Here is a 26,541-nt window from a genome sequence, read left to right on the forward strand (position 1 = left end):
TTTTTAATGTCATCTTTGTTCCATTTGTACTGAATTTTGTGTAAAAGAGGTATCTATAGAAGTACACAACCCTTTTTTGCTTAGAGAAGTATAGTGAAATTTGGGGGTATGAAAAAAAATATAATTGACTTCGTTTTGTTTTCCCTTCAACTGAATGCTCTGGAGAGATAATCCAGCTTGCATATTCCAGTTCAGTTCTCTTAAGCAGAACTCTGTATACCTTCATATGGAAATAGTTGTATGGTTTCAACACGCTGCTTGTAGTGAGATCACCAACACACCGGGAAAAGATATCCTCAGAGAATGAGGAGGAAGTATCAGTGTAATTTTGTTTGTTCTTCTGAATCCAGTCTCAGTATGAGTTTTGTCCAGCAACATCTATGCTAATTGAAAGTAAAAAAACACTTAAGCTCTTAATAGATTTGCTTCAAATTGCAGGATGTTTCTCTTCTTGCAGTGAGGATTTTCATAAGGATTTTCTTTTTTGAAGGTCATTGAAGAAATAGAGGAAATGATGCAGGAATCACCAGATCCAGAAGATGATGAAACGCCCACTCAATCTGATCGTCTCTCCTTACTTTCCCAGGAAATTCAGACACTCAAAAGATCCAGTACAAACAACAGCTATGAAGAGAGTAAGTGATATTTATTTAGTATTTTGTCTATTGAAAATACTTTAATGGGTACGATTGCTATGTACTTGATCTACAGTGACTCATTCTTACGCAATTTCTGCATCCAACAATGTTTTCAAAATGTTTAAATTCTCCCAAAAGGAGAAACTAGAATTAGAACGTAAATAGAAGACTTCTCATAATTTAGAATAAAAATAAAACTTTAACATCTATAATGGACTGAAGCTTGATTCACTGTGGTGAGGGCCTTTCATAGATAATGTGAGAAGCATATTATTTTTATTAAACTTTAATAAATTATATTCTAAAGCGAAATGCTTTCTTGAAGCCACTGTGCTATTGGTGTTTAAGGAGATGAGCTAAAGCTCCTGAAAGCTATGTGGTAGGTAATAGAAAATGGTGTTTATTTGGTACTGTTTCAGTCACTGCAACTTACCTTGATACATAGTAACACTGAAATGAAGAAACCCTTGTTTTCTTCCTACCTAAAGCCATGACCATTTCTCTCTCCACCCTTTCCATTCCTCTTCAGAAAACTTAAGAATTAAAAAACTTTGTGTCGTCTTCTACACAGAGGAAATAATCTGCGCTTCCTTTTATAAAAGAAGTAATTACATATGTAGCTTAAGTGTAAAATTTGTATTTGTTTGCAAAAGAAACCTGTGATTAATCAATTTCATGATGGAAATTTGTTTCATCTGCTTATTTGTCAAAATCTATTTTAGAAGGTGATAGGAACGCATCTGCTAGCACGTCCTACTACTTTGTGACCTTCTACAGATTTGCTGCTTTCTTTCCTGTAGTCTGGGTCAGCAGTATAAATTCTACAGATGATTCAGAAAACTGGCTGACCTTCTGTGACATGACTTACGGTTTCTGCTACATTTCAGATTTATGGAGGAGATTCCATTTTCATGGTTGGACTCTTAGCTGTCTTAACACATAAATTTCACGAATATGAAAGCAAAGTGTATCTTGCTCAGCAGGGCTTCCTGCTCTTCTGACAGTTCCATATGTCCTTAGGTTTGGAGTTAATCAAGCTTGCTTTGTATTCCATATCGTATTTATTTTGCTTTGCCTCAGGAGCTCATCTTCTCTGTTGCATCTTTATGGATTAAAGGTCAGCCTTGACCAAATAATTCCTTGAGTTACTTTGGCAGATAATTTAACTTTGCTTCACCAATTTCTCAGAATCTGCTTACACATCTCTCAGGTCACTGTTTTATGGAAAGCTCTTGCTACCTTTTTTATGTGCAAAGCCACTTCAGAATTAGTCTGCATATCTCCAAATTTCTTGCAGGTTTTTCCTGGAAACTAAGTATGTCCTTTGTAGGACAAGTCAGAGGTGTTATTCTTTAGGACTAAAAGAAAGAAATCAAAGTTTGTATTTGCTCTTTTTTTGGGGAAATACTTGTATTAAGACAGTCCAAAAATAGGAAGTAATGATTCTGGTTACACAGATTAGTCCCCTAGTTTACAAATCTAAGATTTAATCAAGTGAATTTGAATTACTCTGTTTTCACTCACCCGTATCAGGTGAGTAGTTTCTGTGTAGCACCTCTGTAGCCTTTGATCATGACAACTGATCAATATTAAGTTAAGATTGCGGTTGAGTAATCTGTCCCTCTCTTTTGGGTTTTGAACAATTGTTTTCTGGCTGTGAAGCTGGTTCTTAAGTGTTGGGACTCACTGGTGCTCTCAACTGTTCTTTTTTCATAAAATAAAATAGTGGTGCAACCAATGTTTTTTTTTAAGTCTGTCCTCTGTATGGAATGCATATTACATTTAGTTGTTTTTTTTTTTTCTGTTTCACATGCTGTAGGGCCTATTATGTCCCTTGCACCCCCATACACCAGATAATCCTGTATTTACCTTTTTTCTCCTCCTTACCTTTGAGTTGATGTTATTTGCAAGTCCTGACAAGCGTAGTCGACTTTGCAAAAAGTTAGTGCTGTGCTAAGACCTACTGTGGTATGCAATGACTGTGAACACAGCTGAGATGCTGTTTGGCACAGAGACTTATCACCCGCACACTGCATGCTTAGAATGGTTTAAGCAACAGTGTAGGTGGTGGACAGTTCAAACTACTTGAAACTTAGAGCCTTTAGCATACTGTACTGTCACAGTATTCTAGTTTATAGAGTTTAAGGCCTTAAGCTACATGCCCCCCCCCCTCAAAAAAAAAAGTCTCATTGCCGAAGAATTGCCCTAACAGGTTTCGTCGTTTCTTTGGTAAGGGAAAAGGAGGTCTTTCTCCAATTAGTTTTCCCCGCTGTAATTTAAGAGAGAAACACTTTACCTACTACCTTTTTTAATGTGTGTTTTTTGTTATGTTTTGTTTTTTTCCTGAGAGCTCTACTTTATTGTAGTTCCTGGGTTTATCTGTATTTTTTAATACTTGCCCATGAGCACTTTTCCTTACAACAGTTTTTTTGAACATAAAATTTGAACATAACCAAAATAATCACAAACACCTATGCAGTATCTTTAAATAGATTGTACTCTCCAGTGTAACCAGGACTATCTGTTGTTCAAATGCCAATGAAAATGATGTCCTTTGACATAGCATCTGGGACTTAACAGTTCCCTATGTACACCATATGTAATTGAAGGAGCGAGTACCCAAGCAAACCTCAGAAGATTCTTCATGGTCCTAATTCACTGTCTATAGTGTGTTACTAAATGGTATCTTTAAAATGCAAATCCAGAGGGTTTGTTTTGTTTCTAAACCATCATTTTACAGGCTTCTGGTGTATCTTTGATCAATGCAGACCCGTGCTTTCTCAAAACTACTAGTACTTATTTTTGCTTGAAAATGAGCTTATCAGCCTCTACACCCCCTGTTTCAGGCAATAAGAGGCCATGCTTTTGATTACAATCCCCAGACAAAGGAAACTTGGAGGTTTCTTGTTTTGTTTTTCTAATGCTAAAGGCATTTAAAGAGCTTACTGTAAAAGTTTGATCTTATATTAATATGCTTGCACACCTTACCAATATCTCTAAGAAGATTCCCTCATAGAGTATTCACAGTTTCTGTATTATTGTATCCAAGGATTCTGGCAGTGTCAAACTGTTGATTGTTTTGTAGGAAAATACGGAGATCTTTTATTTTGAACAGTGAGTGACAATGGAAAATAATGACAAAGGTATTAGTATTGTAAGTTTAGTGCCTACTTCAGCTTCCTTAACTATGGCACTCCCTTTCTATTTGCAGATTGTCTCTAATTTCTCAGAAATACACAGAAAGTTTAAAAAATCTTATTGCTAATCCAGTTTCCTGTGTGATAAGTTTATTCCTTTAGGAATATTGTTTTATTCTCTGTAGCTTTAGAACTGAATCTTTTGTTTAGAAAAAATTCAGAGTGCATTTTTCATGCAATTCCTGAATATATTCATATGCTTAAAATCTTGACAGATTGCTTTTTATACGAACTATTTATAGGAGTAAAAAGATTGTCTGTTGCTGAGTTAAACGAACTGCTAGAAGAAATTGAGACTGCTATTAAGGATTATTCTGAGGAACTGGTACAGCAGTTGGCACTACGAGATGAGCTGGAGTTTGAGAAAGAAGTGAAAAACAGCTTCATTTCTGTCCTCATCGAAGTACAAAATAAACAGAGAGAGCACAAAGAGACGGCAAAGAAGAAAAAGAAGCTGAAAAATGGTAGCCCCCAGAATGGGAAACAAGAAAGAGGTCACATGCCTGGAACAGTAAGAATATTTTTATAACTGCTTGTACATTCAAAATAACTTTTGTTTTTCCTTATGGAAAAGTAATAGTCCTAGATTAGAACAAGGTATCTGGTATACCTTCCATTCATTCATTCACAGACAGATATTTTTTTTCCTCAAGTTTGTATGAGGCATTAATATACTATACTATACTCTTTTCATACTCAGAAAACGAATTTTGATGTTTGCAAATTCGCCTGGAATCAAAATGCACTTCTTGCAAAAAATATTGTCTTTTGATGTTCTGCTTTGTGTTCTATTATCAGACTAAGTAAATTTATTAATCTGTTTGGGTTTAGGGTGAATTTTAAGATGTGTACCACTCTTAGGCTTGTAGGACAATCAGTATTGTTATTGTAGCTGCTCAGATATTTATTAATCATGTTAATTTGGGGCTATAAAATTAAGTCTTACCCTGGACCTCTGAACCCCGTGGTAAACTTGTCTCCAATGAGAGACAGCGTGAGGCCAACATTTAATGCAGATGTACATGGAGGAGGTAATTTGGTTTGTTCTCTGCAGAACATAGCAACAAAAGCAAAAACGTCTTTCAAACTGAGTTTGAGTAATAGGAGGTAGAGAATGAGAAATTAGGTCATTATCTTGTCAATGCAATTTTGTCTATCTGTCCAGCGTAATTTTACATGGGATGATATTGTTAGAATTTCTAACCATCTCCTATAGGATATGGAAAACATGCTTAATGTATTGGGCATCTTGGCTTAATCCCAGAAAGAATGCTTCAGTTTTGCTTCAGAAGTTTCTTTTCCAAACTTAAGTGATAAACATCTGTAACGAAACATTCTTCTTCAGAATTCATTTCTAAACTTATGAGAATACAATAACTGTAATGTAACCCAAAGATAATTCTGATCTTGTCTGAAAGACAGGTCCTGACAGAAAACAGTCCTGATGTTCATTCTAGTCTTGAACTGGTAGATCTCTTTGTATTTATTTTTTTTAAATTGTGGAAAGGGAAAGACAATGTGGACAGACTTTATTAAACAATATATTAAGATCTAGGCAATGTTTACTAAATTAAAATATTTAGTTGATACACTTGTATCTGCAGGTGGAATTCTGCTAATCTTTATCACTTCTATTAAGAAGTGATTATTTACATTTTATGTAAATTTGAAAAATCTACCGACTCTAATCCAAACTCATATCCTTTGTGTATACAGCGAAGTTATTCTAACTAGAAAGAAAGGTACTTGGTTTTGAAACTTGAGTCAAGTGATTTATTACCTTAGTTTCAAGTTTAGAGTCTTGAATGATGCTTTCAAATATAAATGCATGTGGTCCCGATACAACACACTCTCAAGTTTAGTTGCTTCAAGATGTACATGTCCAATTGCTTCCTGAGATGGGTTGAACAAACTAGCTGCCAAATAAGACTGTAATAAGGCTTAGCATGTGTGGTTCTTTTGAAAGCAGCTTCCGCTATTATTAAGCAGATTTGGGAACCTTCATCCAGAAGCAAAGGTGCAAGGTTCTTTCCTTCAACATTTTTTTAAAGTGCAAAGAATGCACATACAAGTAATTGTATGTTCAGATGACCTTGCGAAGAAGAGTTTTGGTGAATAAAATAATATATTCACTAAAACTATAATGAAGTCTCATTTAAATACAGTACTTGGGAATAGGATTAAATTACTATTTTCTGAGAAAATCACTTCTTCTGTAGATACTCTAGTTAGATTTTAATAAATACAGGTTAAAGTTTATTTTTGATACAGGATTTGGATAAATTGCTTTCTTAATTTCCCATCTCTACTTCCAAAACTTTGGCTTATTTCACAAGGGCAAGCTTGGGAGTAATTAAAAATACTCAGGTCTTGAAGATACCAATTACTTTAAGCAGGATATCTTGGAAGAGTTAAGATAGCTTTGGTAACATCTGTGTCTTTATTTACTGACCTCATTGTGCTTTAGAAAGCAAGTGAATATGGTATTCCAGCACATTTTATTCCCCCTTTTCATAAAGATACACATTCAGTGTGCTGAAGTGTGCACATCATACTGCTCTCTGTCAACAGCTTGGCAGTTTCTTCTTTTTATATTCTTGCCAGTTGCTGAATGTTATATTTAACTTCAAACATTAAAGTTGTTCTTTTTTTGCTTTTCTTCTGCAAGGAAAAAGAATCACAAAGTGCAAGAGGAAAAATGTGGTTGGATTGTATATCAATTTTCCTTCAATTGGATTCTATGTAATGGAGCTCGAAATTAATATGGATGTTTTCTGAACCAATTGTGTGTATTTTATCATATGACAAAAAATGGGGAATACAATTGACAAATAATTGTTGCTTCAGTTGTGGAAAAGGAAGCATGAAGGCATAAAATGTTTTAAAGAGGTAGAAACTGAAATGATTGCCTCTGAACAATATTTCTGAGAGGTGCTTAAAATCTCAAAAAAAAAAATAAAAATGGTATCAGTAGTTTTAGAAGTATATCGCTCAAACACAAATATAAAGGAGATTGTGCCATGAACTGAAGTTGAAAAAATATTGCTTTGTACTTTTAAAAACGAAACAACGAACCTTAAAACACAAGTCTCAAATCTAAAGAAAAAGTCTGCAGTGTGAGGATTTGTTTAAATATAATTAATGTTTTTATGTGGATGTACATTATAGCTGATACTGTAAGGTTTGCTTTTTATTAATAAAAACTCAGTGGATGAATGAAAAACCAAAAATGTGCTGAAATACACCTTAGAGCTTGTCTTTGTCATTTGTCTTACTGTTATAGTCTTGATAAATGCTGATTAATAGTCTTCTGAACTTTTCTGTCCCTTTTTTTTTTTCTCTCTGCCATGTTTTCACTACCTTTAGCGCTTCAGCATGGAAGGGATCTCAAATGTCATACAGAATGGCTTCCGCCACACGTTTGGAAACTCGGGTGGAGAGAAACAGGTGCTGGGCTATCCTCTATTTCCTTATTCTTTGCCTGCACTTTTGGTAGGAGCAGAGATCTTGAAAATTGCCAGTAGTTGAAGATGAATGCCAAGACAGAGGAAATAGGGCAAAAATGTTGGCATCATAGTCTTTCCCTGCCTCAGGACTCTGATCAGCCAATGGTCTCTCCTTTCCTCAACAGCTTGAGACAGTTCAGTCCTGATGCACTGAAATATTAACCCATATTTGTTACAGCAGACTAAAAGTCTGTTTTGGCATAACACATATTTCAGATTTATTGCATGTCTGTAAAAATCTAATATCCAATAGAAGAATATATACCAAGTTAGGAACACCATTTCAGCCTTAAGCATTAAGGACTTTGGTAACATCTGCAATGGAATAAAAATTGTTTTTTTTCTTCTAATGTTCAGAGTTGGTATGTTTAAAAACTGAGTAACATCTGCAAAATGCACAAACTATATTGTATGTCCTTTTGCCATTGAAAACTGCATGATGATAAAAGCAGCATGCTTTTAACTGCATGATGTTAAATGTATGCAATGCAGATTACTGATATAAAAGCACATAAGCCAAAGGCAAGTTTTCAATGACTATTTCAATGTTGAAGTGTACAGCACAGCAACCCAGCTTCAGCATCACTGTAGATGTTACATACACCTAAATACTAAGATTTTTATTATTTATTCCGTAATAATACTTAACTATATTACAAAACCATAACATTTTTGTATTTAGCACACGTTATGAAATGCTGGTATTTTGCATTATTTAACGCATACCCTACTTGTTACAGTTTGTGTAATTGTGTAAGAGGGGTAAGTGAGATTTTTTTTTTTTTTTTTCTTCCTCATGAGAAGTCCAAAGTCCATTCAGGCAACAAACTGACTAGTAGCTTAGGAGTTGTGGCTGATTAAGCCTTTGTCTGGAAGGCTGGCGTATCTTGCAGATAGGTTCAGGAGGTTAGACAGCTCTAAAGTCATTCCTGAATCATGAGATTACATGGATTTAACCTCTTTCTCTAGCAAGGTGTATATATAAGAGATCATGAATGCATACATAGATGGAGCTATTTATCATCTGCTTTGGGGATCTTGAACACATGCATAGGACTAACCCAATAGAATTTTTGTCACCTTACATTATCTCAATTCTGGTCACATTATAGCTGTGCTGGTTTTACTTTTATTTTTTGTTATTGTTGCTGTCTTTACCATTACTAATAAAGATACAGGTGAAGAGCACAATTTTAGCTATTTAAATATAATGTATTTTCCTAAAGTGAACATATGCAGCTGTGCTAGTCCCTCTCTTGATTCTCAGACTTCTTCACCTTTTTCTCTTTGACTGACTGCCTCCTAACTTTCTAAGCATAAGTATCTTATTCATTTATTTACAATGTCACTAATGGGTTAACACTTCCAGTTAACTTACTAATAATGTTCATCACAATGATTGTGCTTTTCCCCTGATTTATCTTATACTATAGCCTTGTTAGCTGGGATATATTTTGTTTTCATTTCCCTCATCCTAACGCCAATCATGGAAATAACAAGAGCTTAAAATGAAAAACAGTGGAGAATGGTAGGAAAGTGTGATACCAGCTCTTCCCTGATTTAGTCCTGGAAGCCCATTTTTATTATGGCATTTGTTTAAAGTCTGTTAATTGAGAGAGCTTTTTCTGTAAATGCTTTCTAGGTAATGCTATGAAACTTTGCCTGCAGCTCCTGTGCTTGTAATACCTACTGTTTTTTCACTTGTTTGTTTTTCCTTTGTCATTTTACCAAACTGCAGCCCTGCTTTTAAAATGCTGGTGTCTTTTTCTTACTGCAGCAAATTAGAAAGAAGAAAAAGTATTATCATATGCCCAATAATGGCTGAGTTTAATCTAATTCTGTTTAGTGCAGATCTCAGAACATGTGAGTGGTTTTTCAGGGTTTTCATTATAAAACTCAAGTTCAGGTGTTTTCTGCTAGCTGGGAGGAGTTATCTGGAGTTGTGTTGAATGAAAAACATAAGGGCAGACAATTTCTTGTACACCTTACAAGGTAGAAGTTCCTACCCATTCAGTCACAGCGTAAAGCTCCTGACACGTTCAGTTATTTCAGAGCTCTCTTCAGTCATTTTGCCACCTTTAGTATTTTCTGGGTAGTACTACTCTGACAGGTAGGCAGGTACTTTCCTTTTTTAAAAACTTTAATCTTTTCTTCTTTTTGTCTTTGAGACCTGAGTAAAAATGACTTAGAATTTTTCAGCATCTTTACTGATGGTAGAGTTTGAAGAGAAACTTCCAGTGAGAACCACCAGTTCCCATCTGATAGTGCAGTTGGAGAAGGAAAAAAATACTGCATAAAAAGCATCAAAATGTTGGCAGTTCTTTCTGTGATCATATCTCCAGAAGGAATTTCAGGCTAGTCATCTTCATTTCGTTTCTAAGGCATTTTGAACATTTTTTATGTGTGGTTATGGATTACAGTGGGGATTGCTGCTTATCATATTGTCAAATCTGTGTCAAAAATGTACAGGTCACAGTAGATTTAACACCTGGGCATGTCAGTAAGCTATACTTGAGACATTGTTTTTTCCTTTTCAAAACATGTCATTCTTCACACAGCAATTCAATGAATGGGTTTTAATAGTGCTGTCATAAAGACAGCTGGAAAGTACTGGTGAGAAAAACAAGGTGATTTGGGGAAAAAAAAGAAACAAATTATGTAATCATTGATTTCTTCATTGTAAAGGAAAATTGGTAGGTAGAGTTTACAGGGGAAGGAGAACAGGGGCTGTATATTTGGTCCAGTGAAACATGTTGCAGTAATTTGTTGTGTAGGTAAAGGGTAGAAAACTGCTTTATTCTGAAGGCTGGAAATGACAGCCTGAGATCTGATTTCTGAGTTGATGTATCTACTTTCATCTCTGTCATATGCAGATTTAACAGCCTGATATTTAGCTATTGATTTTCTTACTTTTAGGAATAATGCAGGTCTCTAATAATACCTGTTTATATCTTATGGAATAAAAACTGAAAATTGCCTCTTGGATGGTTACTTTGGAAGCATTGCATACTTTCCTCTGTCGTGCAAGGTGGATGTGAGAAAATGCTAAAGTAGTAGGGAAGGAGTAAAGCGCTCTGTGTTTGCATGAAGTTTTTGGTGAGGTGTCAGCACAGCCCATACAGTGTTACACAGGAGTGAGTCTGTCCAGCTTTTAGGCAAAGGATATGCTCGGACATGAGGTGCCTGCTCCCACTGTAAAAATAGCAATGGTTGTAGCTGGATTTGGCAACATTCGGTCCTTCTGCAAAGTAAACCTCTTCTCCAAAGCCTGAGTTACATTTGACTCTTGCTGAAGTGCTGCTGCTGCTACAGGAGACCTGGTATACAACGTATTTTGTCACTGTTACATGGAGAATCACATCTCTCAAACTGAATGAGATTAAAGCTTGTTATATCCACTACCATGTATCTGTTAACCCAGAAAAAGCTTCCAATTAAATTCTTAAAAATTGATCTGAGGGAGATTTCATGAAGCTTTTTCATTAGAAAAAATCCCAGTGCTTTCACTACTCCTGAAATGCAGACCTTTTAAGAATATACATTTATATAGGCTACACAGTAGGATCTGAAGGTCTGAAGGTGAAAGTTATCTGTGTTCATTTTCACCTAACTGTAGTGTAGACTATCTTACTTTGTGCAGAGGACAGATCGATCTCAGAGCTGAGAACGTTCAAGATCCTGGGAGTGTTTCATGTACTTAGATTTAAACAGTCACTGGGAAAATCCCTTGGCTCTTCTGAGACTATTCAAACACAGCATATGCTGAGTTTGAAGAGTTTTTCAAATACTTGTTAACACACTTGAACAAACCTGAACACCTTATTTCATGTATCCCCTGCAGCCTCCATCAGTTGTGCTCTGGAATCCTTTAAAAAGCTGATGGAAAGCTGATGGCTATCGGTTTCCCAAGTGATTTGAAGGCAACATAAATATTTACCTGGAAATATTTATTTTTGTTTTAATTGTTTTTAAATGTAGTTACTAGGAAGAACTACTTTCTGATTTTTGATATGACTGGTGTTACTTGTTTATGTTATACAATGGTTTGTGAAAATTGTCCATCTGCATTTTGTAGTGTTGTTTGAGGGGAAGGGCTGAGGTAGTTGTTCTTCCAGCTTTTGTTTCAATGTAAGAAGTGCTTTAAATATATGAAGGACATGGAGTTGACTTCTTGAAAGCAGAGAAAAGAGATGTTTGCTATTATGTTTCACTATTGCTGTGCTCTAGGTTCAGAGGAAGAAACCCAGTGGATATTATATACAGCTTTTTTGTTTGTTGAATTTTTTTTTTTACTTGTTTAGTGTTTAGCTGCAGGGGTTTTAAAGCGATGTTTATGTAATTTGGAAAAAAAAAGTTTGGCTTCTGTGATAATAGCTTTGGGGTATGAGAGGTAGGATCATTTGTGAAATATGATCTTTTGAAAAGCTTTTATTTGTGGCTAGCAATTTTAATAGCTACAGCATTCACAAAAGTCAAGTAACAGAAATAGCATTAAAGGACTTTCAAGTAACTCTGTTTTTCATTTGACAGTATTTAACGACAGTCATTCCATATGAGAAGAAGAATGGACCCCCATCTGTTGAAGATCTTCAAACATTAACCAAAAGTGAGCATATGAAATTCCCCTCACTGATGTTATCTTCCTTTTATTTCGAACCGCGGTTACTTCAACCAGTGAATCAGTTATTTCTTTCCCTCTCTCCCTATGGCATTTATGTAAATTTGCATGATTTTTAACCATGCATTTTTGGCCAGTTTTTCCTCATCTTCTGAGGTCTTCTGAGCCTTCATAGAATATTGCTTTTCTAGCAATTTTCTGAAACCCTGAAGGCTTAAAAACTTGCATGTATCAGAAAGGAAAGGTTTGCATATTATTTCCACAGATGGAGCCTTATGGAAATACTTTACCATATGTCATGGAATTAACAGTGATGTCTTTCTGCTACCTTATAGAATCTGAAATACCCCTTTTCATTTAAACTTGCTGAGGTTACTGTAGTGAATTTAAAAGAAAAATTTAAATGCTGGAACACTTACGATTAATAGTTTAATTGTAATTGATTGCCTTCAAGATAGCCTGCTACTCTCTGTTGGTGATTTGAGGGGGGAGTGAAGATTGGTTAATAAATGTTAGTAATTAGGAAGTGTAAACCAAGCCTGAGTTTAAACAGTGTTCTAAGTAGACCTCTCTTCCCATCTTTTTTAGGCCATATTCTCAAATTTAATTATCAGTTCTAAGTCATCTGTGTTTTACTCTAATTTAAATGAAAATTAAGTTTGTTTCTTTAAATATATATATATATATATTATTAAAATGATTAAATGCAGCAGAGCTTCTCTGGGAATCAATGACATCTACTTCATTTAAAGTTTATAGGAACAGTTTAAAAACAGATGGTAAAATCTCCTGATATATTTGATAGAAGCACAGAATGGTTTGGGTTGGAAAGGACTAGGATCAGCTAGTCCAACCACCCGTCTGTGGGCAGGGACTTATTTCACTAAGTCAGGTTGCCCAAAGGTTGAGCATAACACACTGCAGGGCTTTGAATCTAATGACTTCTCAAGCTACTTTTCAGCTGCATAGGTGGATGAAGGATAGTGAGAAACTGGTTGTTCATTTCCTGGAAAGAGAAAATAAATATTGGAAAGCGTTGTCCAAAGCTTTGTCTTACTCTGTAGTTACAAACACTCATGTCTTGCTTCATCATAAAAGTTGGAATAAAACACTCATTATATTTGGAGTTCAGTCTCACACAAAGAATTTGGAGCTTATGAAATTCTGCTATTCAGGATAATTCTGTGCTCTGGTTCTTTCACTCGTGTCAAGAGCACTTAAAGAATTGTCATTGCTTTTGATTATGGAGTAGCAGACAAGCTTGTAAGTGTCAAGTTGCTTAATTCTGTGCCATTTTAATTTTTAAATTTTGTACCATAAGCCAGCAATAAAAATAATTCCTGATATTCTTACATGCTTACATACTTCTCAAGCCATAAGAGATGTAGTGCATAAAATTTGAATCTTGTTATTGAATACAGTGATTGGTATTAAACTTAAATGAGAGAAATTACTGAATGGCTGAGGTTGGAGGAGAGCTTGGGACCCCCTTTTCAAGCAGAGCCACCTACAGCAGGTTGCCCAGAACCACGTCCAGGTGGCTTTTGAAGATCCCCAAGGAGTGAAGAGATCCCCAGGGAGACTCTGCAACCTCCCTGGGCAAACCATGCCATTGCTCTGTTACCGGCACAGTAGAGAAGCATTTCCTGGCATTTAGGTGTCACCTCCTGTGCTCCACTGGGTGCCCATTGCCTCTTGTCCTGTCCCTGGGCGTCACTGAAAAGAGCCCAGCTGCATCCAATTTGCATGCTACCTTCAGGGATTTAAATACACTGATGAGATCCTTCCCTGAGCCTTCAAACCTATAACAGGCAGCTAAATTTCTGTTGTCTACCAGGAAGCTGTTTAGTGTAGTCTTTAAGAGTCTCTTGATGTCTAAATATCTGAGGGCTACTTAACTCTTCAGCGTAGTCTTTACAGTAATTTTCTGAAAGTTACTGTTTGTAGCTAATAAGCAGCTATTGGAGAAAGTATTTGTAAACTTTGAGTGGGCAAGAGCTTTAAAAGCTTCAGAATAAGAATACTTTGAGAGTATTGGGAATTCTCTGAGGTAAATGCAGCATCCTCTTTGGTAAAAAAGAACCCAATGTCTTCTAAACATTTTCATTACTTAACTAAGACAGTGTGTGTTTGCAGTTCACATCTACTAAATTCCTGAAAAAAAGAACAGCTCTAAAAAGTAGGCAAAGCCATGAGTCACTCTAACACATATAGCCCTAAATATTCTGATTTTCCTCATGTTATGCAGATTCAACCTTGGGCAGGAAACTTTTCCATAAGCATAAAGGGGTATTTGGCAGCTAAATCACATTCAGAATTAGTTTCTTTTGAGTCTTCGAAAAGATCAGGAAAGGTCTGTGGAACAAACTCCTCGTCATCTAAGAGAATATTTGTGTAATCTGCTTTAGAATGCTTCAGATATCTAACTCAGCTGCAATTCAGAGTGAAAGCTTAGAAAATAGTTTCCTTCTTGCTATTTTGAAGGAGATGAGGGTTTTAAGAAGGCAGCTTAGGCTGACCATATTAGATACCTAACTACATGTGAGTATTGTATGACTTAGCACAAATATACACCTGTCATAAAACTTGTTCCTTCTTTTCATCCTTTAGATTATCATTCCAACAGATTCTCTTTGAGATTTGATTCTCTTTGTAACATTTTAATTAGAGACTGTGCCCTTCCCTGTGATTTAGTACAAACACTTATTTCTTCAGAAATACGCAAGGATGTATAATTTAAATTTGTTATCAATCTCAAAAATTTTCAAATTCAGTCTTATTTATGATTTTTCAAGGCTTCAGCTGTTAATGTTCACTGTTTTGGAGGGGGAGCATTTTCAGCCAGTCATTTACAGCAGTGTTTCTCCAGAATAATGGCGTTACTGCATGATTCCGGGTGAAGAATAAAAGGAGAAATTAAGTAATGGAGCATGCTTTTTTAACCTAAGATCTCCAGCCCTCCAGTATTGTTAGTATATTTCGGTTTTGAATATGGTGATTTTATTTAGGCAACATTTTTCATGGGGGTGTGCTTTTTTGTTGTTATGACTGATGACATTGTAATTAATTAACCATGTAAAATGGGTCTCTAGTATTCATTTGGAGTTCAGTGTATTATATATATATATATATATATATATATATATATATATATATATATATGTATATATATATATTCAGTATTCATGTGGAGTTCAGTGAGAATTACACAAGTGAAAGGTGGAGGGTTTTCTTGTTAGTGTAACATATAATACCTGTTAGAGTGGTAGAAACAGCTTCACTGTTTTTTTGAGCAGTGTTGTCTTTAATTTATGACTAAATAACTGAAATGTTCTTTGTTTGTTTTATTTTCATACTTCAGTCCTTCATGCCATGAAAGAGGATAGTGAGAAAGTGCCAGGCTTGTTAACAGACTATATTTTAAAGGGTGAGTACACTTCCTAGCAAAGTTTGTTTTTTTTTTAAAATGAACTTACTCAACATACAAGGTGCATTTGAAAAGAACAGTTGTGCAGCAATCGTGATTTATGTTGCTCCTTTATCACACAAGGCTCTCATTATGTCAGGGGCTGGTGAGTTCATAAATAAAAAGCGTTTCTTTTGTTCATGATAATACAATATAGCAAAGCATGTGATGTATGTTCAATAGCTGAATGACATCAGCAAGAGCAGAGTAGTCTGGCTTAGAAACTTAAATGGGTGTAGTTAAAAACCTGTGTGATACAGAATGTGAACTCAAACTATGTATCATAATGCATTTGCTAAATTAAGTGCTTAGAGCTTTGTTTAAAAAAGTGTTACCTTCTGATCAATATTATTTTTTACATTTACGTGTTTATACTTCTTCACCTTTTATTTAACGTTTATTTAAAGTTTGTGTGGTAATGGATTATTTTACAGCCTCCAGTGCATTGTTTTTATTAACAGAATACCAGACGTTGAAAATCATTGCTTGCTTTAGCTCTAAGGAGTTGTTCCAGGTAGTTTCCAGGTTGTTAAACACTTTTCTTCTGAGATTTTTTGCCAAGATCTTAAAAATGTTTACATTCTTATTTAATCATTGGCATGTGCATGGTCCCATCTTCTTTAGTGTTTAAATACCCATCAAACTCCCAAGATCTAAACAAACAGCTGTACTGAAGGAATGACGGATGCCATTTTACTTGCCACCCAAGCATATATAATGTTCTACTTCAAGTTCATACATTGCAAAGTTTTTCATCTCTTTTGGTATCATGCTTTCCAAGTCTTGCTATTTTTTTCATATATAAAAATTTGACTTGATTTCTCCCATGTGTCTTTTAAAAGGTTTTTCTATTTCTTACAAAGATGGTAACCACACATCTCAAAGAGATTTGAAAATACTTTCAGGTTAAAGTTGTGGATGAAATTTAGTGTGCTGTTGCTTCAGAAAAACTGAAAGGAGAGCCACACAGTATTCTAGAAGCCTCCATAGACTTTGTGTTGAAAAAGGCTCTTTACTAATTTCTGTGTAGCATTGCAGAACTACCACATATGGAAAGAACGCTGAGGTCCTTTCAGTTGATTCCTTTGATTTCTCCGTTGTTTACTTAGCCTTTCTAAAAATCTTTCTTATGTTAGACATGTATTTGCTTATGAGCTGAGTGCCACTTAGGCTGAAGATTATTTTTTTTTTTTTAACAGTGATGGCACTAAGCTTTAGTTCTGTGAGGCAGAATTTTTGACCCAAGATGATAATCCATTGGCAGTAATTAAAGCTGTTTGCTTTTCATCATAATACATCTGGTAGAAACTGAATGGATAGTGTTCATTACAGCATCTCCTCTTTTTAAAGAATAGCTATCTAGAAAAGCTTTTTAACTACTTGGATACTGAGAAGGAAATGGATGCCTTGGGAAACAGGAATCTTCTGCATAGAAGACTTGTAAAAACAGATTAGCTGGACATAGGGCAGGATGCACTTCAAAGTCATCAGGAGTGTCGTACCAGCTAGTTGTACCAATAACAAAAAATATCATGCTCATATTAAATGTGTTGGATCAAACAGGTCTTCGTATACTTTCAAGGATACATTGTTATCTCTAAATTGTAGAACACAAACGACAGGAGTTTGAAGAGTAATCTCATGCTCGCATTACTCATACTGAAAGGAGGAGATGATTTCCTCTCGGCTACCATGATTACTGAATTAAGTAATCAGGAGCTAAGGCTTTCTCGCTCTTCTGGGTGTCTGATTGCAGAGTGGCCAGCAGAGCTACTCAGCACAGAATCTTTCTTTCTGTGACTGTAGCCTTAACTGAGCTTTGTATTGCTATGTTTAGATTGTTAAGTATTTCTAGTTCACCTGGCAGCATTGTATTATGATGTAGATGTATCCTGTAGAACTGGCAAAATCTTATAACTTCAGAAATAATTGGGATCTGTTTCTCTTCTTTTTCTGCTGCTAATGCTTCTGGCCTGAAGCCTCACTGAGACTTCATACATAGAAGAGTACTTCCAGACACCTGTCTTTTGTCCAAAAGTTATGTTTAGAGCTTATTAAAGGGAGATAGATATTCTAAAGAATCATGTGAAAGAACTTTCAGCTCAGCTTTTGTATCTGAAATTCCAGCCTATCCCCTGAATTTAAAGATAAAAGGAGTGACCTGCTTTTTCAAGAGTCTGTTTTTTTCACTGGAAGGATTAAAAATGTATTAGGCAAGGTGAAAATGATTATAAGGATTTAGGGGTTTAAGCTTGTTTTCCAAAAGAAATTGGAGGATAACAAGTTCTGGACCCAGTAATCGTCTGTATGATGTAGTGATAATTATATCCATTTTGCCTTTGTTTACTCTGTGAGCCAGCTATTGTCTTACACTGAATGGATTTCATCTCTTTTTATTAAGCTTTAATCAAGAAATGAATTTTTGAAACTTGTGAGTTATATCACCAAAGATGTGTAGTTAAAATCTGTTAACTTTTTTTTTATTTTTAATTTGAGGAAATTTTGAGTGGAATTTGTCTGCATAGTTATGAGCTTTCCAGCTCTATATTACATTTTACACAGCAAATAAATATTTTAAAGACCCTTAATGATTTTTCTAAAGCGGCACTCTTAATTTATTTTGTTTCTTAAAAAAAATTAGAACATGCTAGTCTTACGTGGGTGTTGTATCTGTCTGCAGAAATAATAATAAACACCCAGATATTGTCAGTTACCACTGAAAAGTTACTTTGATTGTTTAGAATCAAGAGCTGAAGAACAAGTATCTGTGAAAAAGTGATTCTAACAATTTCTGTGGTATTGTTGGCATAATATAATGGGACTAATAAAAGAAGAATGCTGTGAACCTGGAAGGTGAATGGAATCATAAGATCGAGCTTTAAGTGTTAATTTTACAAGGAATCTTTGTGCTGCTGTTCTGATATAAATTTGCTTCAATTTCTTTTTGCTTCTTTTTTCATAATTTCTTAAGCGTTCTATAGAAGTGTTGTCTTGAATATTTTGAACTAAATGTAAAAATAATTATAAAGTTTGTGAAAGACTAAATTTGCATCATGTAGGAGGACACACCAACCCCACCATATGTGTCATCTAATACTTTTTATCTTCATTTAATGATGATTGAGTAACTTTGTTTTGGCAAGGCATTTTGGTCAAGAGCTGGGGTGTGGGGTTGCAAACTGAAAGAGAGATCTACAACTAGATCTGCTCTTGACTTTCCGTGTTACCGTGGATTTTTTTCTTTTTCATAACTTGTGATATGCAAAAGTGGCACCTAATGCATCTGAAACACTGGAAGGAGAAATCCGCAGAACATTGGCTGTGCAAATGAGGTATAACAAAGAAATGAAAAAAGCCAATGCAACTCAGAGCTCTTTATGCTGAGGCATTACCCTTTTTATGTTAGGAAGGAAGAAAACTTCATATGCATTTCTGAACAGGTTTACTAGTTCTCAAATGATTTCAGGTGTCTGCTTTTTTATTTTTTTATTTTTAAGCATATTTTCCCAATTTCTGCTGCCCCCCTTGTGTCCCCCAAAATGTTAAAAATAAATATATAAATATATTTGTATTCCATTTAATTTTGTCCTTATATGTAAGTCCCTTTTTCCAGTGATCAATTAGCTCTCCCCTGGATCTATTCTATATGGAGTACCTCTTCAGAGGTACATTTCCGAAAGCTGGCCAATGTACACATTCAGTGTAGAATAGTGATTTACTTTGCTTTGCAAGTATGTAGTAGTTCTCCCAACAGTGTGTTGTTCATACTACATTTTACAGATTTAGAACGGAAATAGATGTTAATGTGGAATTGATCAGCAATTGTAATTGTCCTTGCATTTTTCTGAATATGATTCCTTTAATACATTAATATTACTACTATATTTTATCACTAGGGATTGTGAAGTAGAAACTGAAATTTGAAAGAGGGTGGAGGTGCATTTGCTGACAATGAAGTCGAACCAGACCAATTCTTGATCTTAGAAAGCTCGCTTTCAGATTGAAGCTGGCAGCTTAGATAGCTGACTGCATTTAAATGCTGATTATCCTCGTCTTTCGACTGATCTTTTTTGATAGTTTAGCAAATGCAATGTGCTTTGAAAACATTGCATCTGTTTCTATTAAAAGGCCTATGCAAGCAAACTTACTTGTGCACAAATTAACGGTAGAATGGGGAGCACAGATGGAGATATTCTTGTCATATCTTGTAGTTGCATTGTTTTTTTAGGAGTTGCAACAAGAATGTGCTAACTCCTTAGATGAAAGAATGTTTTTATTGACTATATCCATTGATTTTCTTTTTTTTCCAGAAGCTTTTGGTCTTTCTTCTTACCTGTATAGTGTAATCCCTTTGTTTGTTAAGATTCATCTGTCAAGAACAACAATGCAACAAATAGTAGCGTTATTGCCACTATTATTATACTCCTCGGGCCACTATTATTATACTCCTCGGAGTATCCAAGTTCAGGTTGTTTTCTGAAGAAAATGCCTCAATGCAGTTCTGTTGTATGTCTCTTTGGCTTCATGATTAATATTTGCCAGTTTCATCCTCATGTGACAAGGAGTAGGGATGCAGGAATAAATAAAAAATTCATTTCACAAGTATACTTTATGGAATTGCGTATATGTAAAAGGAAGACCAAAATCACTGTTTCTACTGGGCTAAAGGCTACTGGCATTTCAAATCCAACATCCAGCTGGCCACTTAGCTTTTAAGTATTTGCATACCAGTAAGTATACATACAGTAGCTCCTATCGATCTGAGGGGCATGATGAGAAGAACGAACAATATGGGAATAACCTGCTGGGGTTCACAACAGATTTAAAATAGAAGCTGAAGAAGGCATAGTGGGAATGGGAATTAGCTAATTTTATTTTTACGGAGGTAAGGAGGGATATCTGAGGAAATCTGCAGAAAGCCACGGTACCTAAATTGTACTAAAGAAGCAGATCAATACATTTCATATACATGATCAAAATTTTAGGGATAAGTTGTCTGGTATCATGTCTAGACATATTATTTCAGGATTATTAGTTTTCATTTCATTTTTCAACATTTGCAACTTTATTAAGTGGGATTATTTGGGGATAGAACTTGTTACCAGTACAGTACACAAACTGTGAATAAATCATTCACTGTATCCCTGCAAAGTTGTTTTTCCTCGATTCAAGTGGAAATGTGAAGTGCAAATAACTGTAACAGTCTTAAAACATAATTAGTGTGTGTGTATATATATATGTATGCATGTACCGATAGCTAAAATAAATGCTTTTGAAATCAGATGTATCTTGACAGTAAACTGCTTTAAGATAGACCTATTACTAAGCTCTGTGTCTTTAATTGCAATGTAAAAATATAGTGCTAAAAAAAAATGCTATATGTTGTCAGTGAATAACATAAATGAAATGTGTAATATTATTTTCTGTTAGGCTTTTTTTCTGAATGTCTTGAAAGTAGAATCATTTTTCATCTTGCAGCTTGTTTTCCTATTACTTGTCTGATCTTTTAGGCTTCTAGTAAGGGCAAAACAAACAAGCAAACAAACAAAAAGGTTTATTGTTTTAAATTAATAAAACGAGAACTTAACCTTTGCTCTATTCATAAAGTGTTCAAGTATGTCATATAACAGGAATATTTATTTTCTTGTTTTTGAAGTTTCTGTTTGTTACACCTGACTTCTTTATTTGCTTTTGTGTTGTGCTAGCATTGGTTTGAAAGCTGGATTGCTCTGAGGTTTGTCATGTATGTGAAACAGGAATGAGAAGCACGTGAAGGACATGTCTTGTCTTCCCACTGTGTGTGATTCAAATACATGCACCAGATTTAGAAACTAGAATTAGAATCCCAAATTGTCAGTGCATATTTTAAAACATAAATGCATGTGTCACCTTGTATTTAATGTTCCATTCTCTAATAGGATGCCACAAAAAGCACTGTTTAAGACATGACCTTTAGGTAACTCATTTCTGGATAATATTAGTTAAAAATAGTGGGTTGTGTCATTTAATTCCCTTCTAAGAAGAAGATGGTATCTTAATTGTGAATTTCAAATAATTTCTAGATTTTATTGTGTTACTGGTAGGGTAGGATTCAACACTTAAGTGTTTTTAGTATAAGCAATACACTTCTTTTACAGAGTAACTTCACTGATATTTATCCAAATGTATTTGTGGTCTTTTGCAGTTCTGTGTCCTACATGAAGAGGGCTGCCTTTCAGAATTAACCGTGCTCCTTCCTGTGATGAGAAGCTTTCCATGGATATAACTCATAGTTTTTGTTTTGTTTTGTTTTTCCATTTGGTATTATACCTAAACCAGTAGGCATTTACCTCCTCTGTGTGTGTGTGGATTTTCTGATCCTGCAGTACATCCTCTGGGCATGACAACTCATCCATTTTAACTTAATAGTGCAATGAACTGGAGCAGGGAACAAACACTGTACAGTTTTACTCACATTGTTCTGGCTTTTTAAAGTCTATTTTTACATTGTATAGCATGTAGTAAATCCTCCTGCACATTTTGTTGTTGGAAGGAAAAGAAAACTTTGAATAATGTAAATAAAATATAAGGCTAGTTTTAAGGAATTCATATTTAAAAACATCCTTAGTTCCTATGGCAAAAATGATCGCAGTCCAAACCTGAAAAAAAGATTCAGATGTGTTCTTCAGGAAGCACTCCAGAACAGTGTTGGTGGAAGTTCATTTTTGACACTTCTTTTTAAACAGTAACTTGAATTGAAGTATGCACCATTATTGCTTTCATACTGAACTTATGAACAGCATTCTTTAATGATTTGGCATAAGTAATTGTATCATTGTTACCTAACAAACATCAGAGTAATGTAATACGTCATATTTAATTGTTTTTATTTTATTAATGTTCATGTGGCTCAGATATTCTCCCATATTGCTGCTATTATTTTACTGTTTTTAATAGGTGTTTGATCTTAATGAATATGCTTCAATATATAAACATTTTGAAAGGCTGTATCTTTTTAAAAATACATGTACAGTTTGGAAAAAAAAAAAAAAAAACTTGCACCTGGATTCCAAGTTAGTATTATATTGAGACTTGGTCATTGTGTATCTTCAAACTTTACTACAAATTGTATGCACTATCTCCTCTATGATGATGTATCTGCGTTCAAACAGATAAGAATGTATTTTGCAAATCCTGTAAAAGAAACATACCCCGGAATCTCAATATTAAATATTTGTCACAAATCCATTTTGCCAGTCTTAAAGATTAGATTGAAATATAAGGACTACTACTGGGAAAAAAAAAAAAGCTATTTTCTAGTCTGAATTCCTATTAATTCTATACCAGATTTTAGTACTGTATATGTGAAAACACTGGCAGGTAAGATTATAAAGAGATAAATGTCTTTTCTTCAAACAGTTGTTTAAAATCATCATTTTTCTTTCTTTAAGCTGATTCATTTTGGTCAGTAAAACACTGACCAAAAAACACTGACCAGTAAAACAGTTTGTAAATAGTTTCATAATGCTTTGGATTTTTTCTAAAAATCTTGGCATTTTTCTTTTGTCCCTCTTTCTGTTACCAAAATTAACAGAGCTTAAAATTTTCATCCTTCCTACATCTCCTCTTCCTTGATGGCCATCTTGCCAGCATAATCAGCAATAATGGGTCTTCTACGTAAGTGTGTCATACATGAGGAACGTTTTATCGTTCCTTCATTCTATTTCCATAGTGGTTTCTGTAGCAAGAAAGAAGCCATTTATTTCTGTAGCTCATGTGTTAGAAGCTCATTATGGCATGTTTTTATACAGAAATGCTTGCTTTTTACTATCAATACCTGAAAATTGACTAAGGGAGATGACCCTATTTTTTTTCACCTTTTTTTTAAATGGTGTGTATGTTATAAAACACATTTTGTCTCCAAATGAGATATCGTCAGAGATTTTTTTTTAATGTGCTTCTAAGGCCTGAAGCATCTTTAAATGGAATGAGGGGGAAAAAAATAATTGCAAAAAGTATGGACAAATTTTGTGGTGTTAGTTGTAGCGAGACACGTTTTGTGATTTAGTCACAAAATACATAATAAAACTTGAAAGAAAACTAAATGCTAAAAACCAACACCAGCTTCAGTGCGCCAAACATCTGCTTGGGTATATTATGCTGTTCATCAGACTTATAAACTGAACAGGTACTTTTTATGAAAAAGACCCATTTTCCTTTTATATAAAATCCTGACATTAAACACCAGTTGCCAAAGCCATGTTTTACATGGCAAATATTTTATATATACATATATATATCTATATAAAATTAAATCATTAAATCTCAACACATAAGAGTAAAAAGAACCGAGCAAGCCTGCTTTTCTGCTGAGTGCTATGTACTTCAGATTCTCTGTAATGCATACTTTTTTGAGATCCTCTGTTGAATCTTGCATTCTTTCAGTGAGCCGGATGACTTCATTCCTTTTAGTTTGTGTGTGATAGCTGGAAGATGGTCACACCAAGAGTATTTGCTGGCAAATACCTGAGATTTGGAAAAAATGCATTTGTACTGAAGTGTGTTCAATTTTTAATATGAAGAGTCCTAGAAGCAATGTTTGCTCAACATCAGTGAATTATAAGTTACTTAAAGATAGGTATTTGTATAATATAATAGCCTTTTTTAAATCCAACCTTTTTCATTTTTCTTTTAGCAATTCAGCTATTGCATTTGATAAGATCATTTGCTTACTGATAGAATGAAATTTTGAGTGAAGGGCTACCTGGCAAGCATGTCAAAGGTAGTGAGGAATCCTTAAGTATGTTTTCTTGACTAAGGAAAGGAACTCGACAATACTGGTTCCTTTATAGTGAAAGATAAGGACCTAGCTGGTATAGGATACTGGTGGTAAAGAATACCTGCTGTTGACCATGCCAGGTAATTATATCCTTAATTTTGGATTGGTGATTTTATAGCAGTAGCACACATCTTTCTTGCTTTCAGACCAGATTACCTTGGATATTTTTTCTGCATGCGTGTTGCTTGGAAACTACAGCTCGCGCAGAAAATGGCATTGTGCGTGCTTCCAACAGTGTTGGTAAGTGTGTTGATACTTCTGCACAGCCCCCTTGTTTCCAAAGGGATGTTTTAAGATGTGGGGTTTAATTCCTGAAATCCTTAGGGGTACGGAGTCTCTGTGCTATACAGCCTGGTTCTCCAGCTGTGGCAGTAATGGGCAGTGGAGATCAGCAGCTTCACTTAAAACAGCATCTACCCAGTTCAATCAGGAAGGACCTATAAACAAAGCTTTCTAGTGAAGTACTCTTAGCTCTGATGCACCACAACCTCAATTTATTGACTTGTCCTGTCATTCTATAAAGTGTGTCCTTCATTTTGGGTGATGGGGCTGTATTGTAATAATAACAGTCTTTGTGGGCCTGGTTGGTACTATTTTCTCATTTTGATAGCAATATGAATCCTTGATGTTTTCACACTTAACTCCAAGTTATTCCTTGATATGAAGTCACCATAAAATATGAAGAAACCAGAAATTTATCAAGTAGAAAATGAAATCTTAGTACAACATGGGTAATGTGGATCTGGAATCACGTCAGATGAATTTTGCTTCCTGCCTCTCTTGGGGGCACAGTGTTGTTTACTTTAAGCATAAAGTTAAGTTCCAATTGTTATAAAGGAAATCTACCTGTTGTAATACTAAGATGATGCAATTTATTTTCAAGGTGTCTACAATTTTGCAGGTAGCAATGACTTTTAGGAAGGTTACATAGGGCATGTCTAATGATAGAGAAGCATTAGTAATGTTCCTTGTGGAGAGTTTCTTATCACTGAAGAATTAGAAGGAATGCTTTGTTTTGTTGTTATGTTTTTGTTTTGTTTGAGGGAGGTGGGGTTGGGGATGGGGTTTGTGTTTTTTTTAAGTGCTTTGTCCTTGATGGTGAAATGAAGTGTGTTGTTCCTTTGCTTGCATTCCTTTAACCAAGATCTAATTCAGGACTTCCTTTTAGTTTTATGTATTGATCAGTGGCAATTCTATCAGCTGATCAGCATGCAGTCCTAACAGTAGTTGGTGAAGAAGCTTTATGAATTGGGAGAATTAGCTACTGAATTTTGTCTGTTTGTTTTTCTTCCCCTTATACTCTTCAGATGTTGAATAGAATCCTCTCATTGCACTAGATGCTAATTGAAACAGACCTCATAGTTACTTTGTTGTTTATTTTAAACCAGTATTTGTGTTTGGGTTTTATGTTAACGTTATGGAATAAAACATGAATTCTAATTTTCCCTAGTCTTGCATGCAAATTTCTAAATTCAAGTATGTATTTCTTGGAAACAGTATGTTATAATTTAACACAACAGGGTGAAAAACTCTGCAAAGGAGGTAAAACATTTAGGTTTTCTTAATTGGGAGTATGTCTGGAGAATGCCCACATTTTTTCAAAAATAGGGAAAACAAATTCTGATCCTGTATACGTTTCCCCTGATAGGCAGACATGCACAATTCTAGGGCTTGACAGTAATCTGGGCACTAACCAAGTCAAAGAAAACAATCCAGGTTTTCCCAGTGACTGCCTTTTTGACGTTCAAGAATATTCCATTGCACAGCTCAAGCAGGCTGGAGTACAGCAAGTCTGTAGGGTTGGAATGGTGTTAGTGCTGTTAAAATGTCAGTTCATATTTTTCTCCATAGACAAATCATTGACTGCTCTCAGGGATGTTTCTCCTTCTGTTTGTATTACATTCATAAGAAAAACTGTGTGAAGTAGGCCCCGTGTAGATCATGCTGCTTATCTGTGTGTTTCGGAAACTGGGGCTGGAAGATACCTAAATTAGCATGGAAGTCCTTTAAAACACAGCTATTTCATCATCAGAAAACATCTCCACAGTATTACCTACATTCACTTCCTTATAACCTGAGGAATAAGAATTGTCTTTGAGATAAATTTGAGAAAAACAAATGCAGAACCTCTGTCACTTTCAGTTCTAGAAGAAGTTGTTGTTCGTCTGCCACTGACAGCATGAAAACCATTGAGTGTAGAGCTGCTTTCTTCTATGTACATCTGACTGCTACAGTTGATGTGTGAAGGGAACAGTTCTATCAGCCTGATCTAAACCTCGTTGTCACCAGAACCGCTTA

The 26,541-nt window shown here is 35.0% G+C and overlaps 1 protein-coding gene across 2 annotated transcripts in view; it reads left to right on the forward strand.

Moving 5' to 3' along the window:
- The window catches only part of FEZ2 (fasciculation and elongation protein zeta 2), a 29,137-nt gene extending 6,485 nt beyond the window's left edge, over positions 1 to 22,652 (forward strand). The window contains exons 4-9 of one of the 2 annotated variants that reach the window (XM_027453893.3): positions 491 to 635; positions 4,078 to 4,346; positions 7,202 to 7,282; positions 11,872 to 11,947; positions 15,321 to 15,386; positions 21,610 to 21,753. In XM_027453893.3, coding sequence (XP_027309694.3) covers positions 491 to 635; positions 4,078 to 4,346; positions 7,202 to 7,282; positions 11,872 to 11,947; positions 15,321 to 15,386; positions 21,610 to 21,626 — 654 coding nt within the window. In that variant the 3' untranslated portion in view covers positions 21,627 to 21,753. Of the gene's footprint in view, positions 1 to 490; positions 636 to 4,077; positions 4,347 to 7,201; positions 7,283 to 11,871; positions 11,948 to 15,320; positions 15,387 to 21,609 lie in introns of both variants that reach the window. The other variant, XM_072035652.1, reaches the window with a different exon arrangement.
- The last annotated feature ends 3,889 nt before the right edge of the window (positions 22,653 to 26,541 follow it).

The sequence above is a fragment of the Anas platyrhynchos genome, chromosome 3 (assembly GCF_047663525.1).
Source record: "Anas platyrhynchos isolate ZD024472 breed Pekin duck chromosome 3, IASCAAS_PekinDuck_T2T, whole genome shotgun sequence".
NCBI classification, from domain to species: domain Eukaryota; kingdom Metazoa; phylum Chordata; class Aves; order Anseriformes; family Anatidae; genus Anas; species Anas platyrhynchos.